This window comes from Mus musculus, chromosome 4, assembly GCF_000001635.26.
Source record: "Mus musculus strain C57BL/6J chromosome 4, GRCm38.p6 C57BL/6J".
Taxonomy (NCBI): Eukaryota; Metazoa; Chordata; class Mammalia; order Rodentia; family Muridae; genus Mus; species Mus musculus.
Window position 1 is genome coordinate 126,515,987 of NC_000070.6, and position 19,167 is coordinate 126,535,153.

The window sequence follows — 19,167 nt, forward strand, 5'->3', positions numbered from 1 at the left end:
GAGGGAGGGAGGGAAGGAGAGAGAGAGAGAGAGAGAGAGAGAGAGAGAGAGAGAGAGAGAGAACCTAAAATATCAGTTTTAATTAAAATCATAGTTATGAAACTAGATTCAAATATTGTCTTTAAAAAGTCAACGAGTGGCAGGGCATGGTAGGACACATCTTTAATCCCAGCACTCAGGAGGTAGAGGAAGGCAGATCTTCGTAAGTTAGAGGCCAGCCTGATCTATAGAGTGAGCTCTACAACAGCTAGAGATATGAAATGAGACTCTGGGTATTTTTGGTTTTGTTTTTTGTTTTTTTAAGTCAATGAGTGCATTACTCTGGAAAGAATTCTCATGCAGATAATAGAGATTTCTCCACATACACAAAAAGTTTTAAAAAATACAGAATAAGAGTTACAAGAATATGGCAACAATTTAATCATAAAGAGGCAAAACGTCTAAGCTAACTAAGTTAAATTAGGCCCCAGATGGTCTAAGATGTTCAACCATTTTATTTATTTATTTATTTATTGAGTCAGGGTCTCTACATAGCTCAGATTAGCCTTGATCTTGTGATGTTCCGGCCACAGGCTCCTGACTGCTGAGATTCCAGGCATGCAATACCAGGTCTGGCTACATAACTGACCTCTAATTCACTCATTCAGTAAGTTTGTATAAGTATCAATATGTTCTAGTGTGTATTTTCAAGTCTAAGTGTACACTGACTAACACAGCTAAAGAACTTATCCCAATTCCCACTGCTAGGACGACGTAGGCTAGGAAGAGAACCCAGGTCTGTGGGGCTCAGGCCCAGATGACACGTACTGTGTTACACTCAAGTCACGATGACATTATCATGAATACCTACCCCTAATTTCTTTGGTAAACTTGACACGCTGGGAGTCTGTTAGAGGTTTTGTCTGCTCATTGATGTTCTGAATGTCTAAAACCTCACACATGAACTCAATGATAGGTTGAGCCCGGTAGAAAGCAGTTGCAGATACTAACAAACAGAGAAAGGGTACTTAAGCATCAAGGCAAAGTGAAGGACCCAAACTAAACGAACAAAAAGCAGAGTTAGCAGATGGAGTTCCAACCCACCATCAATATTGAGCATCATATTCCACATGGCAGGTCTCACAGACTGATGAAAGCCAAACCAAACCTCTCTGCCCCCTCCCAGAGGGTGGTAATAACCTTCAGGAGGTGAGAAAAAAGACCGGCCTACTGGAGTGTACCTGAAGAGACAAAGGTTTGAATACTTCATGCAAAACATTTTGACATCAGTTTGAGGACTGAAATCAAGTTGGAATGGTGATTTATTTATGTTGGAACTCTTGTATGGCTAAGAATAATCTGTCAAAAAGGCTGATATTTGTGGGAAGGGATCCAAAGTAAGGTACTGACCTCATAGAGGGGAGATGCCTTGTAATCACATCAAGTGCTTGTACTGAGTCATCTGGGACTTCATTCAGGTGTCCTGCTAAAGCTTCTAAAAGCAGCTGAAGGCTCACAACTGACACCCACTGCACAGACACTTTGAAAGTTTGGTCTTTACCCTCACCTGGGAGGGTCACCTCCATATCAATCTAGGGAAAATACATACATACAAACAGGTTTGTAATGGTTGTAGGAAAGACCCCAAGAATATTCCATATGGTATATGCATAATGGATATTTATCTTAACACTTTTTTACAAATGCAGACCATTGGAAATTTAATTTTCAGTAAGTAAATAAATAATTTAATAGAAAGTATTGTACAATAATTAAAAATAAGGGGCCAGAGGGATGGAAGAGTAGGTAAATGCTATACCACCAAGCCTAATGACCCAAGTTTGATCCTGGGCACCACATGGTAGAAGGAGAGAAACAAATCCCACAAGTTGTCCTCTATCTTCCGTATGGAAGGCAGGCATTCATGGCAGGCATGAACCCATCATACATACATACATACATACATAATACATACATAAATACACAAAGGTAAATAAATAAATAAATTAAAATAAATAATTAAGGAAAACACTACATTGCAGATGAACTTTATAAGCATTATGCTAAGTGAAATAAACCTAACATGGAAAGACAAATACTGATGACTCTACTTAGATGAGATACTCAGAGTGGACAGAGTCACAGAGACAGAAGGTAGAATGGTGGGCTCCAGAGCAGGGAGGGATGAGAACTACTGCTTAGTGGGTAGAGTGTTTCTGTTTAAGGTAACAGAAAAATTCTTGAGTAGATGGTGTGCTGGGGCTGGAGAGATGGCTCAGCAGTTAAGAGCACTGACTACTACTATTCTGGAAGTCCTGAGTTCAATTCCCAGCAACCACATGGTGGCTCACAACCATCTGTAATGGGATCTGATGCCCTCTTCTGGTGTGTCTGAAGATAGTGTTGGATCTCCCGGAATTGGAATTACAAATGGTTGTGAACCACCACGTGGGTGCTTAAGAATTGAATTCTGGTCCTCTGCAAGAACAACAATGGTTCTTAACCACTGACCCATCTCTCCAACACTACCTTTTTAAATTTAAAAGTACTTCTTGAAAGTCAATTTTTAGAATATTTTCTTCCTTATCTTTTTTTGTGTATGAGTGCAGGTTCCCATGGAAGCCAGAAGAGAGAGATGGACTTTCCTGGAGCTGAAGTTACAGGCAGTTGTGCTGCCTGACGTCAGTCCTGGGAACCAAGCTCAGTCCTTGGAAACAGCAGCAAGAGCTCTTAACTGCTGAGCCACCCTTCAGTACCTTCTCCAAACGCTTATTACATCTGTTTATTTATTCATTCCTTTATTGTCTGGGACAGTTTGTTTGTATATGCTCTGCCCAGGGAGTGGTACTATTAGATGGTGTGGCCCTGTTGCAATACGTGTGTCACTGTGGGTGTGGGTTTTAAGACCCTCATCCTAGCTGCCTGGAAGCCAGTATTCTGCTAGCAGCCTTCAGATGAAGATGTAAAACTCTCAGCTGTGCCTGCACCATGCCTGCCTGGACACTGTCATGCTCCTGCCTTAATGATAGTGGACTGAATCTCTGAACCTGTAAGCCAGCCCCAGTTAAATGTTGTACTTATAATAGTTGCCTTGGTTGTGGTGTCTGTTCACAGCAGTAAAACACTAGCTAAGACATGTGTATATATATACATGTACATATTTGTAGGTGAATATGTAGTATGGCACATGTGTGGATATCAGAGAACAACCTGAGGAGTCTCCTCCCACCATATAGGTTCCCGGGGATAGAATCCAGATTTCCTGGCTTGGATTACACTACACCCACCAAGCCACTTCAGAATCCCTAATGTTAAAATATTACGGGCTTGCAATACCCTGTAACTCCCGCTCCAGAAGATTTGATGCCCTCTTCTGACCTCTGTCAGAACCATATGTACATGTCTACAAACTCACACACAGTCATTTGCATAACTATAATTAAAAGATATAATTTTAAAAAATAACTTTTCACTGTTTGTTTTGTTTTCTTTTGTTTTGTTTTGTCTTGTTTTGACTCAGAGTCTCACTATATAACCCTGGCTGGTCTGGAATTTCCTAGGCAGACCATACTGGCTTGGAGCTTGCAGAGCTACTCCTGCCTCTGTCTCCTAAATGCTGAGATTGAAGATGTGCACCACCTTACTTGGCACTTTTTTTTTTTTTTACTATCAAAATAAATGTTAAAGAGTGTGCTCTGGTACTATTTTCCTAAGTGAAGCTATGAAAACCCTGTTATTACATTTAGGCAGTACTCTGTTAAAGTTCACTGTGAGTGTGAAAAATGTGGAATATATGTGAAGTCAGTGTAACTGCAGGGCTCCTTACTTCTTGCTCTTGCTTCCTTACCAGCGAAGACACAATGACTGTGGAAAGTGTAACTAGTCTATCATCACTGTCCCAAGACCTGAGGTGAAGGAGGCTGTGAGGGGCTCAGTGGTTGAGCAGTCACCACCATGTGTGCAGCCCCACAGCAAGAAGAAGAAGAGCAGCAGGAAGAGGAGGAGGCTTGCCAAGTGCTCAGCGAGAAAACATGCCTGCAACAAGCTTGACTCCTCAAATTCCATCTCTGGAAGCCACACGGGGACCAACTTACAAGTATAGCGGCATGAGCACGCCTCCCAGAGGTACTGAAGGAACAGAAGTACTGAAGGTGACCCGGAAGGAAAGCCTCTGCCATCTGCAGCTGCCACTGAGTAACCTTGAGTGGCCTCTGCTGGCACTTACCCTATCCCGTCCGATTGGCAGTGGGTGTGCCGTGTACATGTTTCTTTTGCCATCGTAGCCAGGCTGCCGATCTCCAAATATCTGCATCTTGAAGTGCCGCACCATAGTGTCTACCACCTCCCTTAACAGTAATGGAGACAGAGGCAGTTAGCTTTGAGAAATGATCAACAGAAAGCGGCTCCACGCTTTCATCTTAACTCTGTGTGGTGCCACTAGAAAAAAGCCAAAAGTCACAAAGATGACTCAGGTAATGAAGAAAACAAAATAACTTAAAGAAGGTAACAACAAATGGGCACAAATGAGCACATAGAACACACCTGCAATCCCAACGCTGGAATGGTGGAGGCAGAAGATCAGGAGTTTAAAATTCTCCTTGGCTAAATACTGAGCTTGAGACAAGCTTGGACTACATGAGACCCAGTCTCCAAAAAAACAGAAAGAAAGAAAGAAAGAAAGAAAGAAAGAAAGAAAGAAAGAGAGAGAGAGAGAGAGAGAGAGAGAGAGAGAGAGAGAAAGAAAGAAAGAAAGAAAGAAAGAAAGAAAGAAAGAATTGGAAATGTAAATGAGCTAAATACCTAATAAAAAATGGAAAAAAAAAAAAGAAAGAAGGAAAGAGAGAAAGAAAAGGGAAAAAAAAAGAGGACCAATGAGATGGCTCAGCAGATAAAGCTAACCCCAGAACCTATAGGTAAATGAAGAAAACCAATTCTCTCCAGTCATTCTCTGACCTCCACACATATGCCACAACACACACACACACGCACACACACACAAATAAGAATGTAAAGAAAGTAACTATAGCTTCGGAAGGATAATATATTTGAGACATCTAAGCTTTGTGTGGATGTTTACTACTAAATGATGTTTCTTATGAAACCAGAATCCTTATCAAGAACATTGGTCTTGGGGCTGGAAAGACGACTCAGTGGTTAAGAGCCCTGACTGCTCTTCCAGAGGTCCTGAGTTCAAATCCCAGCACCCATATGGTGGCTCACAGCCATCTGTAATGGGATCTGATGCCCTCTTCTGGTGTGTCTGAAGATACAACAGTGTACTCATATACATTAAAAAAAAAAATTCTTTAAAAAAAAGAATCTTAGAAGGTCTTAGAATATAGAACTCAGAAACTTGTAAATCCATATATCCAAGATGCATGGTATTCAAATGAGTAGGTCAACCCCCTTTTCTAATGCTAATGTTTATTATTCTGCATACTACCTTGTCTTATTCCAAAAAGTTCCTAGATAGTATAAACAAAAAATGCTATTAAATATTACCACTCCAAAAGAGATTAAAGATCTAGTTTGTATTAGACAGAAATCTCGATTAGTCACGCCTGGCTCCATTTCAGTCTTGCATACAGCGGTTTACTCTGTGCAGCTCCTCAAGTAAACGCAATGGCCTGGAAACTGGAACATGTGACACAAGACACGGACGGATCCGAGTTCACAATGTTGTCAGTGCTAAAGTCAGTGAAAACCGCCAAAGCTGATGTCAGGACACTTTTGAAAGAGACCAAATTCATTACATACAGATCCAAGCCGGGCAGTGGTGGCTCATGCCTTTAATCCCAGCATTCGGGAGGCAGAGGCAGGCAGATTCCTGAGTTCAAGGCCAGCCTGGACTACAGAGTGAATTCCAAGACAGCCAGGGCTACACAGAGAAACCCTGTCTGGAAAAATGAAAAACAAACAAACAAACAAACAAAACAGATCCAAAATTCTGATCAGCATCTGAAAGATGTATAAAAGATTTTGCAGAATGACAAACATATCTAGTACTGGACTGTGTACCTGAGGAGAGGAGGAAACTAATCATGGCCTATGTTGATGACCTGGATCGCCGAAGTCCACCCCCTCCTCCCACAGCATCAGAGTCCACTAGACGATCAACAAAACAATTCTAAATACCCTTCCATGGCCTTGCTGTTAATTGAAAATGCTTACATGGCCAAATTTTCAGGTTTTTACATATATGTGCATCGGTCAACCTATTGCAAAACCACCTGACAAACAGAAGGAGAAGCAGCTGTGGGCAGTCTCGGAACAGAACACTTTGAAAATAGTTAATGCTTTTCTTTGTGTGGCATGACTGACATACATACTCAAATATATGTTGTCTCTAGTACATTTAAAATCTCAAAGCTAAAAATCATCCTTTTATAAGGTGTGGAAGCCAGTGACGTGGTGATATTCTTATTAGCAGTGTTACTCAGCAAGACAGGAGAATTTGTGGTAGGAGCTCGAAAATACCACAGACACCAGGAAAACTGAAGTTGGAGTTTGTTTTTTGTTTTGTTTTTTTAAGCAGGCAAAAGAGAAAACCCTGAATTGAATTCTTCCAGAGACTATGAATAACGTAACAGACATACTTTTAGCTTTGTCTCTAAAGAACAGTTTAGTTGTATTTGTTCATGTATGTGCTTTGATTCTCCCCTCTGGAGTTACAGGCCAAGTCTTGTTTACCCTAGGAGAGGATGTATTTAGTAATTCCTTTTCAGGTATGAACCACATTTATAACTAACATGTTGGCCAGAATGGAATCCTGGTTTAAACATTCTTTATTCTCCACTGAATGATCTCTACCAATATTCTCAAGTAGATAACAAAACTCCCTTTCTGGGTGTTCCTGTAAACTACTCCCGTTTGAATGTTTGAACTTTTGTTTCTAAAAAGTTTAATTTTAAGATGTTTGAATGCTGAATTTATGTATTTGATCTACAATAAACCAACCCATTTGTGTATGTATGTATATATAGATATAGATAGATATACTTATATATCTATATCTATCTATATACATATATAGATATATATAGGTATATATATATATATATATACCTATCTATCTATCTATAGTCAGTGAAAACTTGGGTGCTTTGTGTTACCACCTTTAAAAAGATAACTCTGGCCGGGCATGGTGGCACACGCCTTTAATCCCAGCACTTGGGAGGCAGAGGCAGGCGGATTTCTGAGTTCGAGGCCAGCCTGGTCTACAGAGTGAGTTCCAGGACAGCCAGGGTATACAGAGAAACCCTGTCTCGAAAAACCAAAAAAAAAAAAAAAAAAAAAAAAGATAACTCTGTGTGTTTGTGAGTGTGTGTGAGTGTGTGTGTGTGTGTGTGTGCGTGTGTGTGTGCACATGTACACTCTAAGGAGGCCAGAAGAGGGTACTGGATCTCCTAAAGCTGTAAGATACCCCATGTGGGTTCTGGGAACCCAGCTCCAGTCTTCTCCAAAAGCAAAAGGCATTCTTGACTATCTCTCTAGCCCCTACCTTACCAACCTTATTAAGCTCCATGTTTGTGAACTGTATCCTAACTCAAATATCACAGCCATCAAAACTACAAGTGAAATCAGTAGGAAAGTCACACTTATAAACAAATCATGAGAAAGAATGGTAGATAGAGAAATGTGATCTAATCTAGTCTCACTTTTTAAAAAGCTAACTAAGAGCTGCACATTCTTTCCATATCAGAAAAGGATAACTCCTCAGTTTGTATCCCTTATTTATTTATTTATTTATTTATTTATTTATTTATTTATTTATTTGAGACGGACCCATGCAGCCGAGGCTGACCTTGGCCTCTCCCTAGTGTGGCGCTGACCCTGGTTTGTGAGATTAAATCCAGGGGTTTGTGGATACTGACAGGCATCCTCCTACTGAGCTACAGTTCTGGCCCCATCCCTGCTTTATTTTTCATTATGATATGTTTTATTTGCTGATTTATCAAGTGTTGCCCATTAGCATATGACTATCTCAAAGCCACAAACATCAGCCCTCCCCCAGGCCTAGAAGGTCGTTCCCCTGTTCTATACCTGCTTAGTTAGGGAGGCTCCAGGACAGGCTCCTGCAGCTCACTCCTGGGCACCTCTGTCTGTGTGTGTGTGTGTGTGTGTGTGTGTGTGTGTGTGGTACCAGCCAGCCTGGCAGCTGAGCACAAGCGCTTTCACTCCTTCTTTTTCTTTCTTTCTCTCTTTCTTTTTTTTGTTTTGTTTTTCCGAGACAGGGTTTCTCTGTGTAGCCCTGGCTGTCCTGGAACTCACTCTGTAGACCAGGATGGCCTCAAACTCAGAAATCCACCTGCCTCTGCCTCCCAAGTGCTGGAATCAAAGGCGTGCACCACCACTGCCCGGCCTCTCCTTCTTTTTCTAATCATATTCTTTCAGGGTTTTTAAGAAGCTAGCTCATCTCTCAAGAGAACTTAATGTATTCAGTGTGCCCATTTTCTTGGCAAGATTCTTGCCCTTCACTTCTCTGCTTACAGCAATGCCAAGAGCATGCTGGGTAACAGTGGGGACTTGTCTGACTTGCATGGATGGTAGCACCTGTAGGGGTTCTGTTTTGAACAGCACCCATTCCCCGGATGCCTACAATTTCATCTTTCCTATGTATTCATTCATATGTGGCCAAAGGAACAACTCCATGTTTTCTAAAACACCTAGCTTACATACACAGCACGTTTTTCCTCATCCCTCTGGTGAGTTACTAAAAGATTGTCCTGTCAGTGGAAAGGCAAGAGATCTCTGGTACAGAAGAGCACAGAACAATACCTGCTACACTGTAAATGCCCTACCCTGTTTGTGTCGAGCCAGGTGTGGAGGCCTACACCTACCACTCCAGTCCTCAGGGCTGTTTGGAGTCTTACTTATTCTCTGTAACCATGGTCACATCCCACATGGATCTCATTCAGTATTGTGCTTTACCAACAACATACTCATGACTCTCAAATGCCTACTTTCAGTACACATCTCCCCTAAATCTAATTTCACATGTTCTGTAATCTAATAGACACCGTGACCTTAGCATGCCTAGCGTATCTTGGGGCTAAAGAGGTAACTCAGCAGTGAAGAGTAGTTAAGATTCGATTCCCAGTTGGGCCACTCAAAACTGCCTCCAGCTCCAAGGGAATCTGACATCCTCTTCTGGTCTCCATGGGCCAGGACACACACACACACACACACACACACAAATAAATAAATATTTAAAGCACATGTCCTCACTCAGAAATTTAAAGCTGGAAGATCTGAATTAAAAAACATTATAAATCAATGCTTGTCTGGGCTGCATATCAAGACCCTGTCTCAAAAGATGAGTGATCTCTATACCTGGGCTGAACAATCACGGGCTTATACAACACTAAACTATACCAGAAAGCCAAATTATTGCAGCATAATTTTAATTTTAAGAAGGATAAAGCAAAACCAAAAAACCTCCCTAGACGTCGCCACATAGCTCAGCTGGCAGCAGTGCTGGAGTCTTCCGGTCGGAGGCTGCTGGAGTCGGAAGACCACATGGAGGCAGAGACAGGGAAGCGAGTGTGTGCGTGCTTTTGCTACAGAGCATCTTCATACGGGCAACCCGACCACACCCACCAGCCAGGTCACTTCATCAGACCCTCTTGACTAATGCTAGAAACAAGCAGGGCTACTCCTGGAGCTTTCTTCAGTACTTTTTTCCAAGACAATCCCTACATCATGATGCTATCATGTACAGTACAAAGCAATAACATCTAAACCTCCAGATAACTCTACTTCTCATACACTGACAGCTTCATCTCCTGTCATAGACTTCTGTTACCTTTGGTTGATGATGACCCATGTTCACTTTATCAAAGAGCATGTATTTATTGATAGATCAATGCTATATCCAGCAGAGTTGCCAGGACAACCGAAAAGATTCACGGCATACACTTACTACTAGGGTAAAACAATGCCTACCTGCTGAGAGACTTCCAAAGACAATACAATACTTAATAAACTGTCTGAACTATATGCACTTAAAATCCTACTGTTTTTGATTCTTACCTGTTGACTCTACGAGGCCGTTTTTCTGGTTTAATATCCACATCATAGTGATACACATCTATTTTAGGGATCTGAACCTGAAAATGATTGGCTAACAGTCGAATTGGTTTCCCAACGGTTCCAAGGCCAGGACGCCGAGGTGGCTGGAAGAGGCTGGCTGGAGGTCCTAAAGAGATTGAAAGACATATGTTGTGCTATTTGGTAATGAGAAGAATAATGACAGTTAAAATTATTGAGGTCTTACTTATCACTGAACATGTTCTGATATTAAAAAAAAAAAAATCTTGGATCTGAGGCTGAGGCTCAGAGGCTAAAAGCACTGGCTGCTTTTCCAGAGGACTCGGGCATTGTTCCCAGAATGACAGCTTACAACAGTTTGTAACTCCAGTTCTAGGGGATCCAACGCCTCTCTTCAGACCTTCATGGGCACCAGATATATACGGGATACATTCCTGCAGGCAAGACACTCACACACATAATTTTTAAAAGAAATATGTCACATTTTAATTTTTTATGCATACTGGTGTTTTGGCTGCATGTGAGGAATCAGACCCCTTGAACTGGAGATGCAGGCAGTTGTGAATTGCCATGTAGGTGCTGGGAGCTGAACACATATATACATTAAAAAATAACATGTAGCCAGGCATGGTAGCATGGTTGCACATACCTGGGATGCTAAGGGAAGATACTTAAGAGCTCAAAGACATAACCCTGTCTCAAAAAATAGCAATAGGGGCTGGTAAAATGGCTCAGTAATAAAAGACTTTACTGCCAAGTTTGACAACCTTATTTTAATACCCAGGACTGACAACATCATAGGAGAGAACTGACTCTAATGCATGCGCTCACGCACACACACACACACACACACACACACACGCGCACACTGAATGCATTAAAATAATAAGGGGATTGGAGAGATATCTTAGCCCTTAAGAGCACTGTCTGCTCTTCCAAAGGACTTGGATTTGATTCCCAGAACTCACATGACAGCTCACAACTATCTGTAACTCCAATGAGAGGTGAGCTGATGCCCTCTTCTGGCTGCTGTGGGCACCAGATATGCACATGGTGCACAGACATACATGGAGGCAAGAGACTCAAACAGACAAAATATGATTAGTAAAATTTTAAAAAATAATTATAATACAAAATAAAACCAGGAGCCAAGTAAGATGGTGCATGTCTTTAATTCTGGCACCTCGTAGGCAGAAGCATGCCAGCCAGAGCTACAAAGTGAGACTCTGTCTCAAAAAATAAATAAATAAAACAAAAATAGAAAGAGGAAAATATCAGGTATTCTCGTCTATCGTCTCCACCTTACATTTTTTTTTAGATTTATTTACTTTATTTTTTATGTGTATGAGTGTTTTGCTTTCATGTATCTATGTGTACCACATGCCTGCCTAGTGCCGTGGACACCAGGAGAGGGCATCAGAGCCCTTGGAACTGGAGTGACCACCATGTGGGTACTAGAAACCAAGCCTGGGTCCTCTACAAAAGCAACAAGCGCTCTAACCCACAGAGCCGTGTCTTTAGGTCCCTCCACCTTACTTTCCCAGACAACATCCCCCACTGAGCTGACCATGTGCTTTTTACATAGGTGCTGCGAGTCCAAACTCAGGTTCTCCTACTTGCACTGCCATCTCCCCAGACCCACAGAATATAGTAACATATGTTATACAATGAATAATCAAAACTCATCGTTTACTAGGCTATTTTACCACAGCTCTTTCTCTCCTGTCCCCCTCCCCTTTCCCTTTCTTCCTTCTTCCTCCTGACCCCCATTCCCCCTCTCAAAACTGAACCTCTATTAACCTTCTTTGGGAAAGGATTTTGTAGACACAGCCTGCAGGTACTTATCTAACCAATCTCCCTCTAATGAGACTATCAAGTGGACACTGGCCTAAAACATAAGCATCTTCTCCATTATGAATAGGCACTGAGCAAAGTAGGCTGTGGTTACAATGGAAAGTTACAAGTTCTCTTACTAAAGTGACATTTTACTGGCTGAGAAGCCACTAAAAAGGGAAAGCTTTGAAATACTTATCTGCTGTGGTCCAACATCACTTAAGGACACCACAGCAAATATCTTGATGGAAATTCTATTGACAAATCGCCATATACTAATAGTTAAAGTATTGAAAATCTCTTCACATATTCAATTTATTGTTCATTTCCTCCTAAAGTCTAAACTTCAGAATGTAGTTCAGATGCAATTTTCTAAGAAAGATCTACCCCCTGTATACACAAGACCCTGTGTGTAGGGTAGGATTTAGCACAAGTGTAAGAAATCACTTGTGGACCAGCAAGATGGCACAGCAGGTAAAGGTACTTTGCTGCCAAACTCTTGAGTCTGATCCCTGTGTCCCCATGGTGAACACAGTGAACTGATTACACACACACAGGCACACACACATCAAACATTTTTTTTGTTTTGTTTTTTGAGACAGGGTTCCTCTGTGTATCCCTGGCTGTCCTGGAACTCACTCTGTAGACCAGGCTGGCCTTGAACTCAGAAATCTGCCTGCCTCTGCCTCCTAAGTGCTGGGATTAAAGGCGTGCGCCACCACTGCCCTGGCTTCCAAACATAATTTTTAAAGGGATCAAATTGTTATATTGTCCTGTCTTCTGTACTAGACTTACACAGATCCTTAAAAGAACTAGAATTTCAGTTCTGGCTCCCACAACACCTACCTCATCACCCAGCAAGCTGTATGAATTCCATACATGTGGAAGAGCAACCTTAAAGCCAGGTAGAAATCAGAAACCTCAACCCTAATATGCAAAATGTGACAATTGTTCTTCAACAGTACAGAAGCACGTGGCATATGAAATGCATCACTGGGATGCACTGGGGTGTGATAAGGCAATTACCAATCAACCCAATGAAACCATGCAGATAAATCAGCCTTGCACAAAATACATGTAAGCAATCATTGTAACATACAATTACAAAGAATCCAGTTTTAAAGGAGAAATTGGAAGCAGAATTGAATCAAATGAGTTCCCTAGGAAACAGATTTGTAACAGTCACTGGATCAAAGTCTCCCATTTCTTCCCCAGATTTCACAGGTCTTTGATTATCTACACTTCTCTAAAGTACTTAATGGCAAAGGGATTGAAATAAAAGAGGTTAAATATAAGGTTGGGAGTACAGCTCATTGGTAAAGGATGCCCCTATAGATACAAGATAACACCCTAGGCTGATCCTTAGCATCAAAAAAAAAAAAAAAAAAAAGTGGGCTGTAGAGATGGCTCAGAAGTTAAGAGCACTTCTTCCAGAAGCCCTGAGTTCAATTCCCAGCAACCACATGGTGGCTCACAGCCATCTGTAATGGGACCCAATTCTGGTCTGTCTGAAGACAGCTACAATGTACTCATATAAATTAATAAATAAATAAGTAAATCTTTTCTAAAAAGTAGAGTAAAATATTTTATGTCTCTTTTTCTTGACACAAGAAAGCCAGGTGAGTGACCACTTCTCTATTTAGAAATGGTATGCTAGCTGGGCAGTGGTGGTGCACTCCTTTAATCCCAGCACTTGGGAGGCATAAGCAGGCAGATTTCTGAGTTCAAGGCCAGCCTGGTCTACAGAGTGAGTTCCAGAACAGCCAGGATTATACAGAGAAACCCTGTCTCAAAAAAACCGAAAAATTATTTTCTAAAATTTTTAGTTCAAAAGCCAATTTCTTTGAGTTAGGCAAACTATCTACTTAATAAAACAAACATAGCAGCTGAGCCTCAGGAGCCAAACGATCCGGATTTGAGTTTGGTTCTGGTGTTACCATTTCCTAACTGGACAGCATCAGGCTATTTCCTAGCTTCTCTATAGCTCAGCTTCCACTTTTATAAAACAGGGGTAAGTGGTAATAATAGCATCTATCTCACAATGCTATAGTGAGGATTCCAGGAGATGACGTCCACAAAAGGCTTAACAGTGCTTTGTAACAGTTATGCATTCAATAAGTGTTTGCTATTATAACAGCTGCATAACGGTCAGAGTTAATGCTCACAGGTATTCCGGTTTTATATTGGGAGCATCTGTAGGACGTTGGACAGTCAAAAAATTACATTTTCTGAAAACAAGATGTTTATGACTTAACTCAGAATGGATGAGATCAGCCTTGAATAAAGAGGGTGTTAGAATAAATATAAGCTGCCCCACACTTTGGCCCTCATTTTCCCACAGAGCTATGAGTCTCGATGAAGTCATTTATACTCATTTATACTCCTCGAATCTCATTTCTTCATTTGTAAAATGAAAATAGACATACACTTTGTCTACTTCCCAAAGGATCAAATGGGTTAATAGGATTTGCTCGTTTGTTTGGTTAGCTGGCTTGTTAAATGGTTGGCTGGTGAGGTTTATTGTTGCTGCTGTTTGTTTTGATAGGTTCTTCCTCAGTGACCTAGGCTTTGCACTCAGTAATCCCTCATCTTCAGCCTTCCAAGTGCTGAGATCAAGTTATAAGCCACCCAGTACAGCTCAAATGAGCTCATAATTATTAAACTATTTTCTTAGAAAGAATTATTTATTTTTGTATGTGTGTGAATATTTTTTCTTGCATGTGTGTCCATGTACCACATATATGCAGTGCCCACAGAGGCCAGAAAAGGGTGTTGGATCCCCTGAGACTGGAGTTACAGGCAGTTGTGAGGCACTATGTGGGCGCTGGGAATCCAACCCAGGTTCTCTGGAAGAACAGCCAGTACTCTTAACCACTGAGTCATTTCTCCAGCCCATATAAAAGTATTTCACAAGTTATAAAGTACTGCAAAGGGCTGGAGGGCTGCCGCTCAGTGGTAGGACATTTGCTTATTATTCGTGGGTCCCAAGCACTGCAAAAACAAACATAAATAAACAAGCCAACAACTACGAAAAGCATGCAAAAATTAAGGTTCTAATCACTATAACCAAAATGAATGAGATGATGAACCTGGGCCATGACAGAGGAGTGAGCAGGACTAAGAGGCCTCCCAGGGATTGCTGAAGTGCAGAGGACCCAACACACTAGAGCTAGGCACTCTCTAATGGAAGCAAAAGTGCTTCTTAAGTTCTAAAAACAGCCTAGAAGTAACATCCCACCAAACCCATGGGCTCCCTCTGTTCCCAGTCCATGCTCAACAAGTAACTGGTAGTACTCATTAGTAACTGAGTTTCTAAGGTAGTTGGATACCAAGAGTCTGCTATAAGGCACACAGGAAAACATTATTCAACGAAGAAGATCTATGTAAATTTTTGGTTTAAATCATTGATGCCTTTTAAATAGGGTGATTGAATAGTCATTTTCTACAAATCCAGCATTTCTGAGTTAACTTCCAAGTCCTCTAACCTGCAAAAACTAAAAGCAAAGCAAAGAGGGTGGGCAGCTGGTTTCCTGGACAGCTCCTTACATCTCCATAGTGAGTCTTTCCATGAAACTCAGCTGTATGCACAGTTATACATCATCTCTTTCCATATCAGCTAATAAATGCAACAATTGCTTCCATTTTAAGTTACTCATGGGACAGAAAAAAAGAAACATTTGTCGAACATCTGTACTGAACTTGACAGGACTTTGCACAAACGTCAGCTTTCATTCTCACACTGTCAGTCTTATAGCACATTAGCCTTGTCTTAGAGAAGAGGAAACCGAAGTTCAACATAAGTAAGTTGTGGGGAAGTGGAGGTGGGGGTTGGGGGGTAATCCAAGTATGAAATTACTATATTAGTTTTGAATAGAAGTTTGGTACAGTCCCAAAGCCATAAGCATCCCTTTATCTATAGGAACATGTCTGAAATAACAGCATAATATGCTGAGGTTTATCAAATATATATAACAATATATTTGACAATCTGTAACAAACCAATGTGGTTTTTTCCCTTTAGAAACAGTCTATGTAGTCCAAACTATCTTCAAACTCTTACTCCTCCTCAGCCTTCCAAATGCTGAGATTATAAGTATGCACCACTACAGCAGGCTCAAACCTGTTTGTTTATTTTATAATCAGGGTCTCAAGTAGCCCAGGCCTACCTCAAACTCACTTTGTAACTGAGACTGGCCTTGAACTCTGGAGCTCCCTGCCTCCACCCCAGAACTGTTTGCATTATGAGCATATGCCACCATGCCCAGCTAAGCCGATTTATTTTTTGAAGGCTTATGACATTTGACTATGTGGGCTTTTTAAGAAAACCTTAAGCAGCAAATAAAGATAGGATTTAATCGCTCAGTTATGTAAATATGTTCCAAGTTAACAAACCTGCAAAATTTCCAAATGCAAACAATAAACCTAATTTTCTATGAATTTTAAAAACATACAACTAAGTCTACTATGTAGACAAGGTTTGAATATGAAAACTAATTCCATCACTGCCCCTAAACCTTGCCCTACTTAGCCAAGCCATTAGCAACCTGTTGTAGGGCTTGAGACAGGAGCACAAGGCTCCAAACGAAGAGTATTCGTGAGAGTTTGGAAAGCTTCCTTGGGTTGGAGCAGAGAGCGAGAGAACCAGGGGCCACCCATAACCAGCAAAGAATCACAGTTTCAAAAACACTTTTTCGTTTGATTTTAACAGCCTCTGATAACCCAATTAAAAGGGAAGGCAGGGCATTGATGCCCTTGCTGGAGAGTATTGGATTGTCATTCCAGAGCACTCTGGGACTGACAAACTGACAGATACCAAACTTCAGAGTTTTGGAAAAAGAACGGACATTTCTCCCTTTGGCTTTCAGGGACATGAGTGAGTGGGTCTCTCCTCCTCATCTGAGGAACCAGATGCCAGTGCAAAAGAAAACAGGGATTCTGCCCCACACCAAGAAAACCCTTGACAGAAGGTAGAAGGCCTTCCAGGTTTGGGCCGGGCCTCGGCGTGCCCCAGACACACGGTCCCATTTGAGGCCCCAACTAGCCTCGCGGCGACCGTGGACAGAGATCTAAGGTCCGAACAGGTCTGCCCTACCCCGGGGAACTCGGGTCACCTCTTGAGCCTCCCTCCCTTAGACGGGTCCCGAATAGACCTAGAGTCTTCAGCTGGGGCGTGGTCCCCGCCCCCCAGGGACGAGGGCATGGGACCCCTTCCTTCCCGGGGCCTGGCAGCCGGCAGCCGGGTCCGCGAGCGGCGGTCGGGCAGCGACAGTCCCTTCCGCCGGTCTGTCTGCCCTCCCGAGCCCCAGGTCTGACCCTGGTCCGAGCGCGCTCCTCACCGGGTCCCAGCGCCTCCATGGCGGCGACGGGGGCCGCCTCGCTCCGGTCCCCAGCGCCTCCCGCTCCGGGCCCCGCCGGAGCCGCGTAACGCTTGCTCTCTGGAATATTGGCGCTGAAGCGGCGCCGCGAAGACGCGGGCCGGGGGCGGGCAGGGGGCGGCGGCGGCGCCCAGTCCGGGGACAGGGACCCGACTCTGTCACGGCTCTTCCGGCCTCAGCGACAACAAAAACAATCCCGGCCGCTGCCGCCGCCGCCGCCAGCTGGAACGGGAGCGGGAGGCGGCGCGCGCCCGCCGGGCGGGGCGGGGGCGCCAGGCGCCTGCGGTCCCGGGTCCCGGCTAGCGAAGGGGGCGTGCGCGGCCCCGCACGCGCGGGGTCCAGCGAGCCTGACCGAGGCAGGGGGCGGGGTGCGGCAGGGACGGGCGCGCGCCCGGGGGGCCGAGCCCAGAGGACGCGTCAGGCGCGCGCCCGCCCGCCCTTCCACCAGCGGGCCCGCTCGCCTGCGGTCCCGCACGCCGCTCCGCCGGTCCCCATTCTGGCAACCTTCCTCCAAGTCGCCATCGAAAGAGCTGGATTCCAGTCCTTGATGACCCACAGGCAGCAGCCCTCCACTTCGTCCTGAGACTCACCTTAGGAACCTGTCCTCCATCGCTCCACCACCACCAGAGATGACCCCTGGACACTTCAGGCACAATCGGTCCTTCAGTCACCTTCAGTCATTCCTCCTACTCCACCCCCACCCTCACCCCGGACACCACATATCCAGTCACCTTCCTTCCCTGTGCAGGGAAAGCAGGTTCTGTTCTGGGTCCCAAGACTGGTCAACATGTCACCAAGGCAGCAGGTAGCTCAGCGAGTCAAGTGTCCTTAAAGTTTCCATTCAGGACTTCCAGTTAAGACAGGACCATAGGCTGTCTGGTCAACTAAACGGGCAACGGCAGTCTATTAGTTAAAAAGGCACAACACTCTCATTCTAGTTTGCTGGGGCCCACCATTGGGTACCTCAGCTTAGTGCAATAGAAATGCGTTTTCTCTCAGTTTTGCACACCGACAGTCTAATAAAATCAAGGCGAGTTGGGGCAGGGGGTGTGATTTTTCTCCTTCGGTTGTAGAAATCTATCTTCTTGTGCTATCACACGGTCTTCCCATGGTAACTTCTATTCAAACCGCTCCTTTTTGTTTGGTTGGTTTTAATTAATTTATGTGTATGAGTATTTTTTGCCTGCATGCATGTGTTTGTGCCTGGTGCCTCCGGAGACCAGAAGACCAAATCGAATCCCCTCGAAACAGGATTACAGATAATGTAAGCTGTGTAGGGGCTGAGAATCAAACCTGGGGCCTCTGCAAGAGTATGAGGTACCCTTAACCACTAAAGCCATCTCTACAGCCCCCAACTTCTTTTTCTTATAAGGAAGATGGCTCAGTGGGTAAAGGTACTTTATAACATTGACAGCCTGAGTAGGAAGTTGGAGAGTTCAAGGCCAGCCTTTGCTACCAAAGAATTTAAGGCAATCCATGTTTTAAGAGACTCCAGCCCAGTGTAGCCTTTAATCTCAGCACTAGGGAGACTGAGGCAGTTCAGAGCCAATTCGGTTTACTTATGTAGTGACTTCTAGGACAGCCAGGACTGCAGAGTGAGACAGAGGAGACAAAGACAGGCAGATCACTGGAGCTCACTGTACATACACACACATACAGTACATACACATACATACACACACAGATACACACACAGATATATACATACCACATACACACATAAATACACACCACACACTTACACATGCACATGCATACACCACACACACATCACATACCTGCACATACACATACACATGTATGCACACACACATACAAATCCACACACATACATACACACACACACAGAGAAAGAAAGAAAGAAAGAAAGAGAGAGAGAGAGAGAAAGAAAGGAAGGAAGAAAGAAAGAAAGAAAAGAAAAGAAAAGAAA

At 43.2% G+C, this 19,167-nt stretch overlaps 1 protein-coding gene across 5 annotated transcripts in view; it reads right to left on the reverse strand.

Annotated features, from left to right (window-relative positions):
• The window catches only part of Ago4 (argonaute RISC catalytic subunit 4), a 44,100-nt gene extending 26,500 nt beyond the window's left edge, over positions 1-17,600 (reverse strand). The window contains exons 1-6 of one of the 5 annotated variants that reach the window (XR_003955036.1): positions 17,199-17,598; positions 10,012-10,177; positions 4,205-4,325; positions 1,390-1,571; positions 1,084-1,220; positions 851-985 (exon numbers count right to left, since the gene is read on the reverse strand). Coding sequence is in view for 3 of the 5 variants with exons in the window: in XM_006503481.4 (XP_006503544.1) it covers positions 851-985; positions 1,084-1,220; positions 1,390-1,571; positions 4,205-4,325; positions 10,012-10,177; positions 17,199-17,217 (760 nt within the window). In the remaining 2 variants the exon portion in view is untranslated. Of the gene's footprint in view, positions 1-850; positions 986-1,083; positions 1,221-1,389; positions 1,572-4,204; positions 4,326-10,011; positions 10,178-17,198 lie in introns of those variants that run through there. The other 4 variants (XM_006503481.4, NM_153177.3, XM_006503482.4 and 1 more) reach the window with 4 other exon arrangements.
• Between the last annotated feature and the right edge of the window lie 1,567 nt (positions 17,601-19,167).